At 45.7% G+C, this 13,600-nt stretch overlaps 2 protein-coding genes and 1 long non-coding RNA gene across 3 annotated transcripts; all 3 read right to left on the bottom strand.

Moving 5' to 3' along the window:
* Positions 1 to 307: 307 nt before the first annotated feature.
* LOC122762511 (trichohyalin-like) lies at positions 308 to 3,895 on the bottom strand (the record flags this gene model as incomplete). The annotated part of the gene is made up of 5 exons (XM_044017708.1): positions 308 to 460; positions 671 to 1,054; positions 1,586 to 1,990; positions 2,302 to 3,518; positions 3,745 to 3,895. Coding segments are annotated over 5 exons (2,310 nt in total), but the record flags the coding sequence as incomplete, so codon positions are not given.
* A 6,202-nt stretch (positions 3,896 to 10,097) lies between these two features.
* Positions 10,098 to 10,448, bottom strand: LOC122762510. Its single transcript, XR_006358721.1, has 3 exons — positions 10,432 to 10,448; positions 10,270 to 10,343; positions 10,098 to 10,125 (listed from the first exon to the last, which is right to left on the bottom strand). It is a non-coding gene; the product is annotated as an uncharacterized LOC122762510 (long non-coding RNA).
* A 1-nt stretch (position 10,449) lies between these two features.
* Positions 10,450 to 13,256, bottom strand: LOC122762509 (rootletin-like; the record flags this gene model as incomplete). Its single annotated transcript, XM_044017707.1, has 4 exons — positions 13,074 to 13,256; positions 12,806 to 12,883; positions 10,684 to 10,754; positions 10,450 to 10,582 (listed from the first exon to the last, which is right to left on the bottom strand). Coding segments are annotated over exons 1-4 (465 nt in total), but the record flags the coding sequence as incomplete, so codon positions are not given.
* Positions 13,257 to 13,600: the final 344 nt, after the last annotated feature.

The raw sequence follows: 13,600 nt of genomic DNA, 5'->3' as shown, positions 1-13,600 counted from the left end.
GTGTATGTGTGTGTACCTCTTTCAGTGTGTGTGTGTGTACCTCTCTCAGTATGTGTGTGTACCTCTCTCAGTGTGTCTCTCAGTGTCTTCCTCTCTCTCTTCAGTTTCTCTCTCTGATTTTCCAGATGTGAGATTTTCTTGCTCTGTTGTGTTTTCTCCAGCTCCAGTTCAGCAACGTGATGATGAAGAGACGTCAGTCTGTCTGACACATGCTGCTGACACACACACACACACACACACAGCTCCAGCTCAACAAGTGAAGACAAACACCTGAAGTGACTTTTTAACCAACCAGATACACACTCACCAGGTCTGGATTAGACTCCGCCCCTGTGCTCCGCTCCCATTGGTTGGTTCTCCCCTCGTAGCCGACTATAATGGCCTCAGTTCTCTCCAGAGCCAATCGAACACGATTCCTGTCGCCTTCCAGTTCCTCTGTCCTCTGAGTGAGAGTGTACACCTGAACACACACACACACACACACACACAGATCCTAATCTTAATCCTGAACCTAAACCTATCATAATCCCAATTCTAACTCTAAAACTAGGTCTTAATCCCTAAAAAGACTTTAAAGTTATGAGGACTTCACTTCCTGTGGTTTTTATGTTTCTTTGCTCCTTACAAAGATACACTGACAAGAACACACACACACACACTCCTGTCTCACCTGCCTCCTCAGCTCCTCGTTCTCCTCCTGCACACAGAACACCTGTGTTTTCTGCTCCTCTAACATGGGCGCCGTGACTCTGATCTCCTCCCTGCTCTCCATCACATCCCTCCTCACCTCCTTCTCTCCTTCACTCCTCATCTCCTTCAGCATCTGGTTTTCTCCCAGCAGAGCTCTCAACTTCACCTCCTGCTCCTCCTCCATCCTCTTCACTCTGCTCCTCCACCGCTCCTCAGCCTCCATTCTTGCCTCCTCTGTTTTCTCCTCGTCCACTTCTCCTCTCTGTCGCAGCACCTCCTCTCTCGGAATCCTCTGGTTCTCCCTTCTGACCTCCACCTCCTCCTTCAGAACACTCCTCAGACACTCCTCCTCTGCGTGGCTCTCCTGAACAACACAACAGATGCTAATGGAGTTAGCATAACAACTTCTGCTTACATGTTAGCTAATTTTTAGCATTCAAACCATAAATATCTCGCTTAACAAATGGAACCAGCTAAAGAGGTTAGCATTAAGACTGCTAACAGCTAACAGAGAGTGAACAAGCTAGCTAACATTTCTGAGCCTAATCCATAAAGAAATTTAGCTCAATGTTAACTAGAAAAAGAGGGAAGAAGCTAACTTATTATAGCAGCTAGCTAGGTTAGTATCAAGTCTGTAAACAGATAGCTTATCTTATCTTAGCTTAGCATACAGAAGAGAAACATTCCTTTGTTGTAAATTTAACACATTTTAAGATTTTTGAAGAATTTTCTGGAGATTCTAATCTAATCTGGAGATTCTAATCTAATCTGGAGATTCTAATCTAATCTGGAGATTCTAATCTGGAGATTTTAATCTAATGCTGCAAACACGAGGTCACATGACTCTAACTTGTGTAATGACTCAGTTTCACCTATAGGGGACATTTGTTCATACCTGACTCTGCAGAACACTCCGCTGCTCCTCCTCACTCTGCTCCTCTCCTCTCAGATCCTCCTCCTTTATCTTCACTAGCTCCTCCTGCATCTGCTCCTTCTCCCTTTGTTCCTTGTACACCTCCTCTGTAATTACTGTGACCTCCTCCTTGATTATCTCCAGCTGTTCCTGCACCTCCTTCTTCTCCCTTTGTTCCTTCTGTACCTCCTCTCTGAGAGCAGACACCTCCATTTTCAACTCCAGCTGAACCTCATCCCTCCTTGTTTGCTTCATCTGTACCTCCTGCTTAAGATTGGTCACCTCCTCCTCAGTCCTCTTCAGCTTCTCCTGGATCTTAGCTGTTGTTTCCTTTGTTACCTCATCTCTCCTCTGCTCCTCCTGTACCTCATCCCTCTCTCTCTGTAGCTCCTCCCTCAGAGATGTGACCTCCTGCTCTCTCCACTTTTGCTCCTCCTGTACCTCATCCCTCTCTCTCTGTAGCTCCTCCCTCCCAGAGACGTCACCTCCTGCTCTCTCCTCCTCTGCTCCTCCTGCTGTCTCTCCTCCCTCCTGCTCCTCCTGTACCTCATCTCTCTCTCTGTGGCTCCTCCCTCAGGGGCGTCACCTCCTGCTCTCTCCTCCCTCTGCTCCTCCTGTACCTCCTCTCATCTCTCTCTCTGTAGCTCCTCCCTCAGAGATGTCAGCTCCTGCTCTCTCCTCCTCTGCTCCTCCTGTACCTCATCTCTCTCTCTTTGTAGCTCCTCCCTCAGCAATTTCAGCTGCTGCTCTCTCCTCCTCTGCTCCACCAGGAGGCCCACCTTCTCCTCTTCCTGCTCTCTCTCCCTGGCCCTCCCTCTCTCCTCCCCCAGGAGGTGCTGCTCCCTTTGGCTAATCACTAACTCTTCTCGCTCCTCCTTGGCCTTCCTCAGTTCATCTTCTAGTTTCCTCTCCTCCTCCTCTTTGCTCCTCAGCACCTCCTTCTGTGCCACCATTTCTTTGACCTTCTGTCTCAGCTCACTCTCCAGCCTACTCTTCTCCTCCCTCATCCTTCTAAGCTCCTCCTCCTCTCCTTTTCTCTCCTCTTCAAAAGCTTTCAGTTTTTCCTCCAGCCTCCTCTTCTCCTCCTCCTTCCACTTCAGCACCTCCCTCTCTTCCTCCAGCTCCTCCTGCACCTCCCTCACTTTCTCCTCCAGCCTTCCATTTTGCTCCTTCACCTCCATCACTTTGACGTCGAGCATCTTCCTTCTGTCCTCCTCCATTCTCCTCAGCTCCTCCGCCTCCTGCCTCTTCTCCTCCTCTCTCTCTAACAAGTCTTTCAGCTGTTGCACCTCCTCCTCCCGCTCCTTCAGGAGGCGACTGAGCTTGGTCCCTTCTCTTGTGCCGAGCTCCACATTTTCCTGCCACTCCTTCACCTCCTCCTTCAGCCTGTTGTTGTCCTCCTCATTCTGCTGAACTCTCCTCCTCACCTCCTCACTCTCGGCCTGCGCCTCCTGCAGCTCCCTGGTCAGTAGGGAGATGTTCTCGTCTTTGTCTCCTCCCTCACTCCTCTCTTTCTCCAGGAGAGCACAGGTTTCTCTCAGCAGCTCCTCCAGCTGCTCCTCCCTCTCCTCCGTCTGCTTCAGTTTCGCCGTCACCTCCTGGACCTCCCATACTCCTTCAACTTCCTGCTCCTCCACCAGCTTTAGATGCTCCTTCAGCTCCTCCACCTCCTGCTCCCTCTCCCTCACAGCGCTCATCTGATGCTCCAGGCTGCACTCCTTCTTCTGCACCTCCTCCTTCATCTCCTCACACTGTTCCTGTGCCACACTCAGCCTCACCATCAGGAGCTCCACCTCCTGCACCCTCTCCTTCTTCATCTCCTCCATTTGTCCAACAACCTCCTCCTTTTCATCCTGCAGTCTCTCTTTCTGTCTCCTCTGCTCCTCCTTCTCCTTCTCCACCTCCTCCACTCTAGCTCTCCATCTCTCCAATTCCTCCTCCCTCTCCTCTTTCGATCTTTCTAATCTCTCAGTTCTCTCACAGAGTGCCTCCATCTCTCCGTCCTTCTGTGTCTCCTCCCCCATCTTCACCTCCTCCTCCCTGAGCTCAGCTCTCCTCATCTTGTCGTCATGGTGACGGTCGATCTACAATAAACAACAGTTAGTGAAAAACTTCAAATGACTGAAAACACACACACACACTCACCTCCTCCTTCTGCTGCTCCTCCTGTTTCTCCTTTTGCTCCTCCTCTTGTTCCTCCCTCTGCTGCTCCTCTTCTCTTTGCTGCACTTTTTGCTCTTGCCTCTGCTGCTCCTCCTTCTGCCTCCTGCTCTCCCTGTGATGCTTCTTCCTCCTCCTCACCTCCTTCAGCAGCCTCTTGCTCCTCCTCTGCTGCCTCTCTCTCCTCCTCACCTCCTCCAGCTCCCCCCTTTGCTCTATTTTTTGCTCCTCCCTCTGCTCTTCCTCCTCCTGCTCCTCCGTCCTCCTCCTCACCTCCTCCAGCTCCTCACAAGCAGCAGCTTCACACTGAGGAAGTGGTGATGACATCATTCATTCATTCATATGATAATATTTATGGACACATTATCACAGGTCACTCACTCTCTTGTCTCTGTATCTTTGTCGCTGCTGTGATGATGTCTCCAGCTCAAGTTCTCTGAAAGTCAGGATTAAAGACCATAAATCCAGGAATAAAGACCATAAATTCAGGATTAAAAACCATAAATCCAGGATTAAAAAGCATAAATTCAGGATCAAAGACCATGAATTCAGGATCAAAGACCATGAATTCAGGATCAAAGACCATAAATCCAGGATTAAAAACCATAAATTCAGGATCAAAGACCATGAATTCAGGATCAAGGACCATAAATAAATTCGGGATTAAAGACCATAAATCCAGGATTAAAGATCATAAATTCAGGATTAAAGACCATAAATCAGGACCAAAGACAATAAATCCAGGACTAAAGACCATACATTCAGGATTAAAGACCATAAATTCAGGATTAAAGACCATAAATCCAGGACCAAAGACCATAAATCAGGATTAAAGACCATAAATCTAGGATTAAAGACCATAAATTCAGGACCAAAGACCATAAATTCATTAAAGACCATAAATCCAGGACCAAAGACCATAAATCCAGGATTAAAGACCATAAATTCAGGATTAAAGACCATAAATCCAGGACCAAAGACAATAAATCCAAGACTAAAGACCATACATCCAGGATCAAAGACCATAAATTCAGGATTAAAGACGTTAATCCAGACTTCCAGTTAGCTGACAATAGACTCCTGGCCAAATTTTAAAAAAGCAAGAAAGAACCCCTATAGTTGCAATTGGAAGTGGGAAAAATCTTATATAAGATATATATATAATGTAAATATAGTATCTTATATAACATATATAATGTAAATATAGAATCTTATATGATATATATAATGTAAATATAGAATCTTATATAACATATATTGTAAATATAGTATCTTATATAATATATATAATGTAAATATAGAATCTTATATGATATATATAATGTAAATATATTATCTTATATAACATATATAATGTAAATATAGAATCTTAAATAAATATATATATATATATATATAATGGAAATACAGAATCTTATATAATATATATATAATGGAAATATAGAATTTTATATAACATATATAATATAAATATCATGAACACATACGAGAGGAAGAGAAAGACGAGGGTTTAAAAACATGAACACTCTCTGCTAACACAACGCTAGCTGGCGACATTGAACAACCTAGCTGGGGGAGCATGTTGCAAGCTATCTTGCAGAATGACTTAATCCAGGAATAAGGACCTTCATCCAGGATTAAAGACCTTAATCCAGGATTAAAGACTTTAATCCAGGATTAAAGACCATAAATCTAGGTGACCCCCACCTCCAAGAATAGGGCGGATCTTAACTCACCTGAGTGTCTTGACCTTACTCTGTAGAAAGTTGACCTCTGACCTCAGAGCGTGCAGCTTTGGTTGACTATGAGATAGTTCACACTCCAGCTACACACACACACACACAGAGTGAATATCAGATCAGTATTGATTATTATCGATGATCGATCATCAATGATCGATGATTGATCATAGATGATTGATGATCGATGATTGATGATTGATGATTGATAATTGATAAATGATAATAGATAATTGATTATAGATGATTGATGATCGATGATCGATCATTGATGATCGATGATCGATTATCGATGATTGATGTTTGATTGATAAGTGATGATTGATTATAGATGATTGATGATTAATGATCGATTATTGATGATTGATGATCGGTTATTGATAATTGATCATTGATGATTGATTATCGATAATCGATTATCGATTATAGATGATTGATGTTTGATTGATAAGTGATGATCGATTATAGATGATTGATGATTGATTATAGATGATTGATGATTGATAATCAGTGTGCATTTGGACTATCTGGGTATCTCATAGGACTACTGGAATTAAGCTAAGTATCACTTCTGTAGGTCTTTCTTATTTGGTTGCTATTTCATTATTTGCTATTTTATCTAACTGTGTTGCTTGACTTTAGTGACTTTTGACTTGTCTGTTTAGTTAAGGTGATAGTTGTGTGAGATATTTTGTCTGCTAGGTCAAAGACAAAGTTGTTATTGTTGCTGTTTTGACCTAGTTTCTATTGAGCCATCACCATCACCAGGTGAGAAGTTTCACTGGCTACAGGGGAGTGGCCAACACAGCTGCAATCAATCAGCACCTAATCAGGTGTCTTTTAAAAAGCAGCACCCACTTTGAAGCGGCAGCTTCAGCGGCAGACTCCTCAGACGAAGACAAAGGAGTCTAAACCGGAGTCTAAAGACTCAGGAAGACAAAGACAAAGGAGTCTAAACCGGAGTCTAAAGACTCAGGAAGACAAAGACAAAGGAGTCTAAACCGGAGTCTAAAGACTCAGGAAGACAAAGACAAAGGAGTCTAAACCGGAGTCTAACAAGGAGGCTAACAAAGCTAAGTACCCGTCTGCAAGTGTTTTTCTACCTGTCACATATGTGCCTTTTTTCCATTCCTGTTCATGTCTCTTCTCATAGATACTACAAACCTCACAATCACTCACAGCATCACCGTAACCTTTCCTCACTTATATATCCCACCCGCTCCACACACATCCAACACCTTGTTGCAGGGGGCCTGTGGAACTGCCAGTCAGCTACCCGCAAGACTGAGTTCATCTCTGGCTTTGCTACTGAGCAATGTCTGGACTTCCTTGCTCTCACTGAGACTTGGATAACACCCTCCAACACAGCCACCCCTGCGGCTCTCTCCTCTGCCCACTCCTTCTCCCACACACCCAGATCCACTGGAAGAGGTGGCGGGACAGGTCTGCTTATCAACCCCAACTGGACTTTCACTCTTTACCCACTGCCTCACTTCTCTTCACAGTCATTTGAATTTCATGCTGTAACTGTAACTCACCCAGTAAAACTCATCATTGTTGTCATCTACCGTCCACCAGGCCCATTGGGACACTTCTTGGAGGAACTTGATGTCCTCCTCTCAAACATCCCTGAAAATGGTCCACCACTTGTTCTTCTTGGTGACTTCAACATCCAGTCAGAGAAGTCATCTGATCTACTTCTTCTTCTTTCATCTCTTTCTCTCTCACTTGCTCCTTCTCCACCAACTCACAGAGCTGGCAACCACCTTGACCTCATCTTCACCAGAAACTGCTCCACCTTCGACCTCAAGGTAACCCCACTTCATGTCTCTGATCATTTCTTCATTTCCTACTCTCTCCCACTCTCCCAATCTGATGATCTCATCTCATCAGATATTGCACTTGTCCGTCGTAACATTCGCTCTCTCTCTCCCTCCTCTCTCTCCTCAACTGTTCTATCAGCACTTCCTTCAGCTGACTCCTTCTCCCTCATGCATCCCAACTCTGCCACAGACACCTTCCTCTCTACTCTGTCCTCCTCTCTTGACTCTCTCTGTCCTCTTACTTCCCGGCGGGTTCGTAAGGCCTCCCCAGCCCCGTGGTTGTCGGACTCAGTGCGTGCTGAGAGAGCCACGATACGGGCAGCAGAAAGAAAATGGAGGAAATCAAAACACCCTGATGACCTGCTTTCCTATCACTCTCTTCTCTCCACCTTCACTGCCTCTATCTCTGCAGCCAAACGATCTTTCTATCAGACTAAAATTCAATCCTCTTTCTCTAACCCCAAAAAACTTTTCTCTATCTTCTCTAACCTCCTTGATCCCCCACCCCCCCCTCCTCCTTCCTCCCTTCTACCAATTCACTTTGTCAACTACTTCACAAAAAAGGTAGATGACATTCGCTCTTCTTTCTCAACCCCACCTCCTGATCTCACCACTCTACCAACCACACATTCAGCTCCTTCTCTATCCTCTTTCTCCCCTCTATCTCAGGATCAAGTTCTTTCCCTAATAACCTCTGCCCGCCCCACCTCCTGCCCCCTTGACCCTATCCCCTCTCACCTTCTTCAGTCAATTGCTTCTGATCTTCTTCCTTTCCTCACCCACCTCATTAACACATCTCTATCATCTGGCTGCTTTCCGGACTCTCTTAAAGAGGCCAGAGTGACCCTCCTCCTTAAAAAACCCACCCTTGACCCGTCTGAAGTAAATAACTACAGACCTGTCTCTCTTCTTCCTTTTCTCTCCAAAACTCTGGAGCGCGCTATCTTTAATCAACTCTCCTCCTACCTTCACTGGAACAACCTTCTTGATCCTCTTCAGTCTGGTTTTAAAGCAGGTCACTCGACCGAAACTGCACTTCTTGCTGTCACTGAGCAACTCCACACTGCCAGGGCTGCCTCTCTCTCCTCTGTGCTCATCCTCTTGGACCTTTCTGCAGCGTTTGACACAGTTAACCACCAGATCCTTACTTCCTCCCTTCAAGAACTGGGTGTCTCAGGCTCTGCACTTACCCTACTCTCGTCCTATCTTCAAAACCGAACATACAGAGTAACCTGGAGAGGATCCGTGTCGGAACCCTGTCCTCTAGCTACTGGGGTCCCTCAGGGTTCTGTCCTGGGCCCTCTCCTCTTCTCTCTATACACCAACTCTCTTGGTTGTGTTATTCTCTCTCATGGTTTTTCCTATCACAGCTACGCCGATGACACTCAAGTCATTCTCTCTTTTCCCAGCTCCGACACACATGTAGCACAACGGATCACCGCTTGTCTGACCCACGTCTGACCATCACCTGAAACTCAATCTGGACAAGACTGAGTTTCTCTTTCTCCCACCACAGATCTGACCGTCACCCTCCACAACTCTGTGGTAACTCCTTCTCTTACTGAAGGAACCTGGGTGTGACACTTGATGACCATCTCTCCCTCACTGCCAACATTGCTGCAACAGCTCCATCTTGCACAACATCAGAAGGATACGGCCTCTTCTAACCCAGAAGGCGGCACAGGTTCTGGTCCAGGCTCTGGTCCAGGTTCTGGTCCAGGCTCTTGTCACCTCACGCTTGGACTACTGCACCTCCCTCCTGGCTGGTCTCCCTGCGTGTGCCATACGACCTCTGCAACTCATCCAGAATGCAGCAGCTCGACTGGTCTTCAACGTACCAAAGTTCTCCCACACTACACCGCTCCTCCGCTCCCTTCACTGGCTTCCTGTAGCCGCTTCAAGACTCTAGTGCTTGCGTTCCATGCTACAAATGGATCCGGTCCAGCCTACATCCAGGACATGATCAAAACCTACACCCCACCGCCCACTCCGCTCTGCATCGGCAAACCGGCTCGCTGCCCCCTCACTGAGAGGATCGCAGAGGCACTCGCAGAACTCGAGACTGTTCACTGTCCTCGCTCCCAAATGGTGAAACGATCTCCCCATTGACATCCGGACAGCTGAAAGCCTCCACATCTTCCGCCGCCGACTAAAAACACATTTCTTCCGACTCTACCTCGACTAAGACGACAAAAAAAAACAAAAAAAAAAACTTGTACATCGCACTTATGACTAGCACTTCATAGTTTGTTCTACTTGAAGCTCTTACTTACTTCTAGCTCTTATCTGTACCCAAATGTTTAAATGCACTTTTGTAAGTCGCTTTGGATAAAAGCGTCTGCTAAATGACATGTAATGTAATGTAATAATTGATAATTGATTATAGATGATCGATGATTGATGATTGATGAACTCACCAGTCTGATCACAGTTGTGATGACAGAGCGCAGCTTTCTCTCTGCTTCTCTGTGTCTCTCTACCTCTCTCTCTCTCTCCTCCCCCCGACCACGCTCCTCCTGCAGGGAGAGAGAGAGCTCCACCATTCTGACAGAGAGAGAGGGAGAGAGAGAGAGAGAGGTGACACAGAACAGAGAGGAGAAACTAACAGTTGGAGGCGCTGCTGGTCACTTACTGCTCCTTCAGATGAAACACCTCCTGCTCCTCCCTCCTGGACTCCAGGTCGTCCACACAGAAAGTACCAAGGGTGGTGGAGGAGGAGGAGGCGAGAGGATGCGCTGAGGAGGGGGAGTTTGGAGGAGGGAGGAGCAAAGTGGAGGAGAGAAGAGGAGGAGCTCTGAATCTAAGAGAGGGGGAGACACAAGACAAATCCTAAGTGAGTGAGTGAATGATTGTGAATGAGTGAATGTGTGATCCTGAGTGTGACTGCGTTAGTGAATAAGTGTGAGTGAGTGAGTGAGTGAGTGAGTGAGTGAGTGAGCGTTACCTGTCAGTCTTGTGAGGGTAATGTTGTCTCTTTACAGAATCCTCAGATCTGCAGACAGAAGCTGGAGTTTGATGCTGAGAGACATTTAATAATAATAAGACATTTAATAACTCATAAGTTAAATGAACAGAAATGAAATGGTTCAGAGTGAAATCTACAAACCTGCTTCTCTCTCAGCCAATCAGACTCTCTGGGCTCCACCCCCTCCACACACTTCAGCTTGTGGAGCTCCTCCCCCAGGACCTGGTTGCTCTGATCTGATTGGATGAGCTGCTCCCGCAAGAACGTGTTTGTCTCAACTAAACCAACAGACCTGGACACACACACACACACCTGTCTCTCTGTACATGTGAGGACACACACGTGCTGACCTCTGACCCCGGACATTAACCAAGTACAGACACACACACAGACCTCTGCTGTTCCTCCTCCAGCCTGATGAGGGCGCTCTCCAGGGAGTCACTGCATTCACCTCTGATCCTCTGCTGCACAACACACACAACACACACAACATTAACACTGCAGAGTAGTGCAGTGTGTGTGTGTAGTAACAGTGTGTAGTGTGTGTAGTATCAGTGTGTAGTGTGTGTAGCATGTTTGTGTAGTATCAGTGTGTAGTGTGTGTAGCATGTTTGTGTAGCATCAGTGTGTAGTGTGTGTAGCATCAGTGTGTAGTGTGTGTATTGTAGTGTGTGTAGCATCAGTGTGTAGTGTGTGTATTGTAGTGTGGTGTGTGTAGTTGTGTAGTTGTGTGTAGTATCAGTGTGTAGTGTGTGTAGTATCAGTGTGTAGTGTAGTTGTGCAGTAAGTGAGTATCAGTGTGTAGTGTGTGTGTAGTATCAGTGTAGTGTGTAGTGTGTAGTATGTGTAGTAGTCAGTGTAGTAGTGTGTAGTGTGTAGCTTAGTGTGTGTGTGTGTAGTGTATTGTGTAGTATGTGTGTGTGTAGGTGTGTAGTGTGTGTATCAGTGTGTGTAGTGTGTAGTGTGTGTGTGTAGTATCAGTGTGTAGTGTGTGTAGTATCAGTGTGTATGTAGTGTGTGTAGTATCAGTGTGTAGTGTGTGTAGTGTGTAGTATCAGTGTGTGTGTGTGTGTGTAGTGTGTGTAGTATCAGTGTGTAGTGTGTGTAGCATCAGTGTGTAGTGTGTGTAGTGTGTAGTCAGTGTGTGTGTAGTATCAGTGTGTAGTGTGTGTGAGTATCGGTGTGTGTGTGTGTAGCATGTGTGTGTGTAGTGTGTGTGTGTAGTGTGTCATCAGTGTGTAGTGTGTGTGTAGTGTGTGTAGTATCAGTGTGTGTGGTGTGTGTAGTAGTGTGTGTAGTATCAGTGTGTGTGTAGTATGTGTAGTATCAGTAGTATCAGTGTAGATCAGTGTGTAGTGTGTGTGTGTACCAGTGTGTAGTGTGTGTAGTGTGTGTGTGTGTGTGTAGTATCAGTGTGTAGTAGTGTGTAGTAGTAGTGTGTGTAGTGTGTAGTGTGTAGTGTAACAGTGTGTAGTGTGTGTGTATCAGTGTGTGTGTGTAGTATCAGTGTAGTGTGTGTAGCATCAGTGTGTGTAGTGTAGTGTGTGTAGTGTGTAGCATCAGTGTGTGTGTAGTATCAGTGTGTAGTGTGTGTAGTATCAGTGTGTAGTGTGTGTGTGTGTAGTGTAGTGTGTGTAACAAGTGTGTGTGTAGTGTGTGTGTAGTATCAGTGTGTGTGTGTAGTGTCAGTGTGTAGTGTGTGTAGTATCAGTGTGTAGTGTGTGTGTGTCAGTGTGTAGTGTGTGTAGTATCAGTGTGTAGTGTGTGTAGTATCAGTGTGTAGTGTGTGTGTGTGTGTATCAGTGTAGTGTGTGTAGAATCAGTGTGTAGTTGTGTGTGTGTGTAGTGTGTGTGTGTAGTATCAGTGTGTAGTGTGTAGTATCAGTGTGTAGTATCAGTGTGTAGTGTGTGTAGTATCAGTGTGTAGTGTGTGTGTTGTAACAGTGTGTAGTGTGTGTGTTGTATCAGTGTGTAGTGTGTGTGTAGTATCAGTGTGTAGTGTGTGTAGTATCAGTGTGTAGTGTGTGTAGCAGTGTGTAGTGTGTGTGTGTGTAACAGTGTGTAATGTGTGTGTTGTGTAACAGTGTGTAGTGTGTGTAGTATCAGTGTGTGTGTAGTATATCAGTGTGTAGTGTAGGTGTGTGTAGTGTGTGTTGTAACAGTGTATCAGTGTGCTAGTGTGTGTTGTACAGTGTGTAGTGTGTGTAGTATCAGTGTGTAGTGTGTGTGTAGTATCAGTGTGTAGTGTGTGCTGTAGTACAGTGTGTACAGTGTGTGTGTGTGTAGTATCAGTGTGTAGTGTGTGTAGTATCAGTGTGTAGTGTGTGTGTAGTATCAGTGTAGTAACAGTGTGTAGTGTGTGTTGTATCAGTGTGTATCAGTGTAGTGTGTGTTATCAGTGTAGTTGTGTAGTATCAGTGTGTAGTGTGTAGTGTGTGTGTAGTGTGTTTTGTGTGTGTAGTATCAGTGTGTAGTGTGTGTTGTAACAGTGTGTAGTGTGTGTAGTATCAGTGACCTCAGTGTTGATCAGTTGTGTGTTTTCATCCTGAAGCTGAAGCTCCAAGCGCCGACATCGTTCTCTGTACTCCACCACCTGAGGGACAAGACCAGGTGAGACCAGGTGAGGCCAGATGAGACCAGGTGAGACCAGGTGAGACCAGGTGAGACCAGATGAGACCAGATGAGAGGCATAAGCGCACATACTTGGGTATTGAGAAACTGCCAAGAAGAGATAAAATGTGCTGACCTTGACCCCCCACCACACACCACACACACACACACACCCTGTTCTGCAGTCGGTGGACGAGCAGAGAGTGTCTGGCCTCTCTCTCTCTTCCTGTTTTCACCCTGGACTCTAGCTCCTCCCTCTCCGCTCGACTCTCTTCCAGCTCCTCCTGTAGACGACACACCTCCTGCTTAAGCCCTGCCTTCTCCACCTGCCAGTCAACCAGAAGCTCAGTCTCCATCCTGCAGAGCAGAGGACGACGTCATGTCCCTTAAAGTGAGTCGAGATTCAGGATAAACCACTGATGTTGTCTATGTACAGAGCCTTGAGATAATGTATGTTATGATTTGGCGCTATACAAATAACATTGAATTGAATTGAATAGAAGTGGTAGCCATCTTTTACTGCTAATGTCACTTTTATTATGTTTGTTTCACGGTAAATAACAATAGCTAACACTGGCTAACACTGGCTAACAATGAATAATAATAGCTAACAATGGCTAACGCTGGCTAACAATGAATAATAATAATAGCTAACAATGGCTAACAATGAATAATAATAGCTAACAATGGCTAACAATGA

The sequence above is a fragment of the Solea senegalensis genome, unplaced genomic scaffold (genome assembly GCF_019176455.1).
Source record: "Solea senegalensis isolate Sse05_10M unplaced genomic scaffold, IFAPA_SoseM_1 scf7180000015767, whole genome shotgun sequence".
NCBI lineage: Eukaryota > Metazoa > Chordata > Actinopteri > Pleuronectiformes > Soleidae > Solea > Solea senegalensis.
The sequence above is the reverse complement of the archived record's forward strand: the minus strand, read 5'-3'. Positions and strand labels throughout refer to the sequence as shown.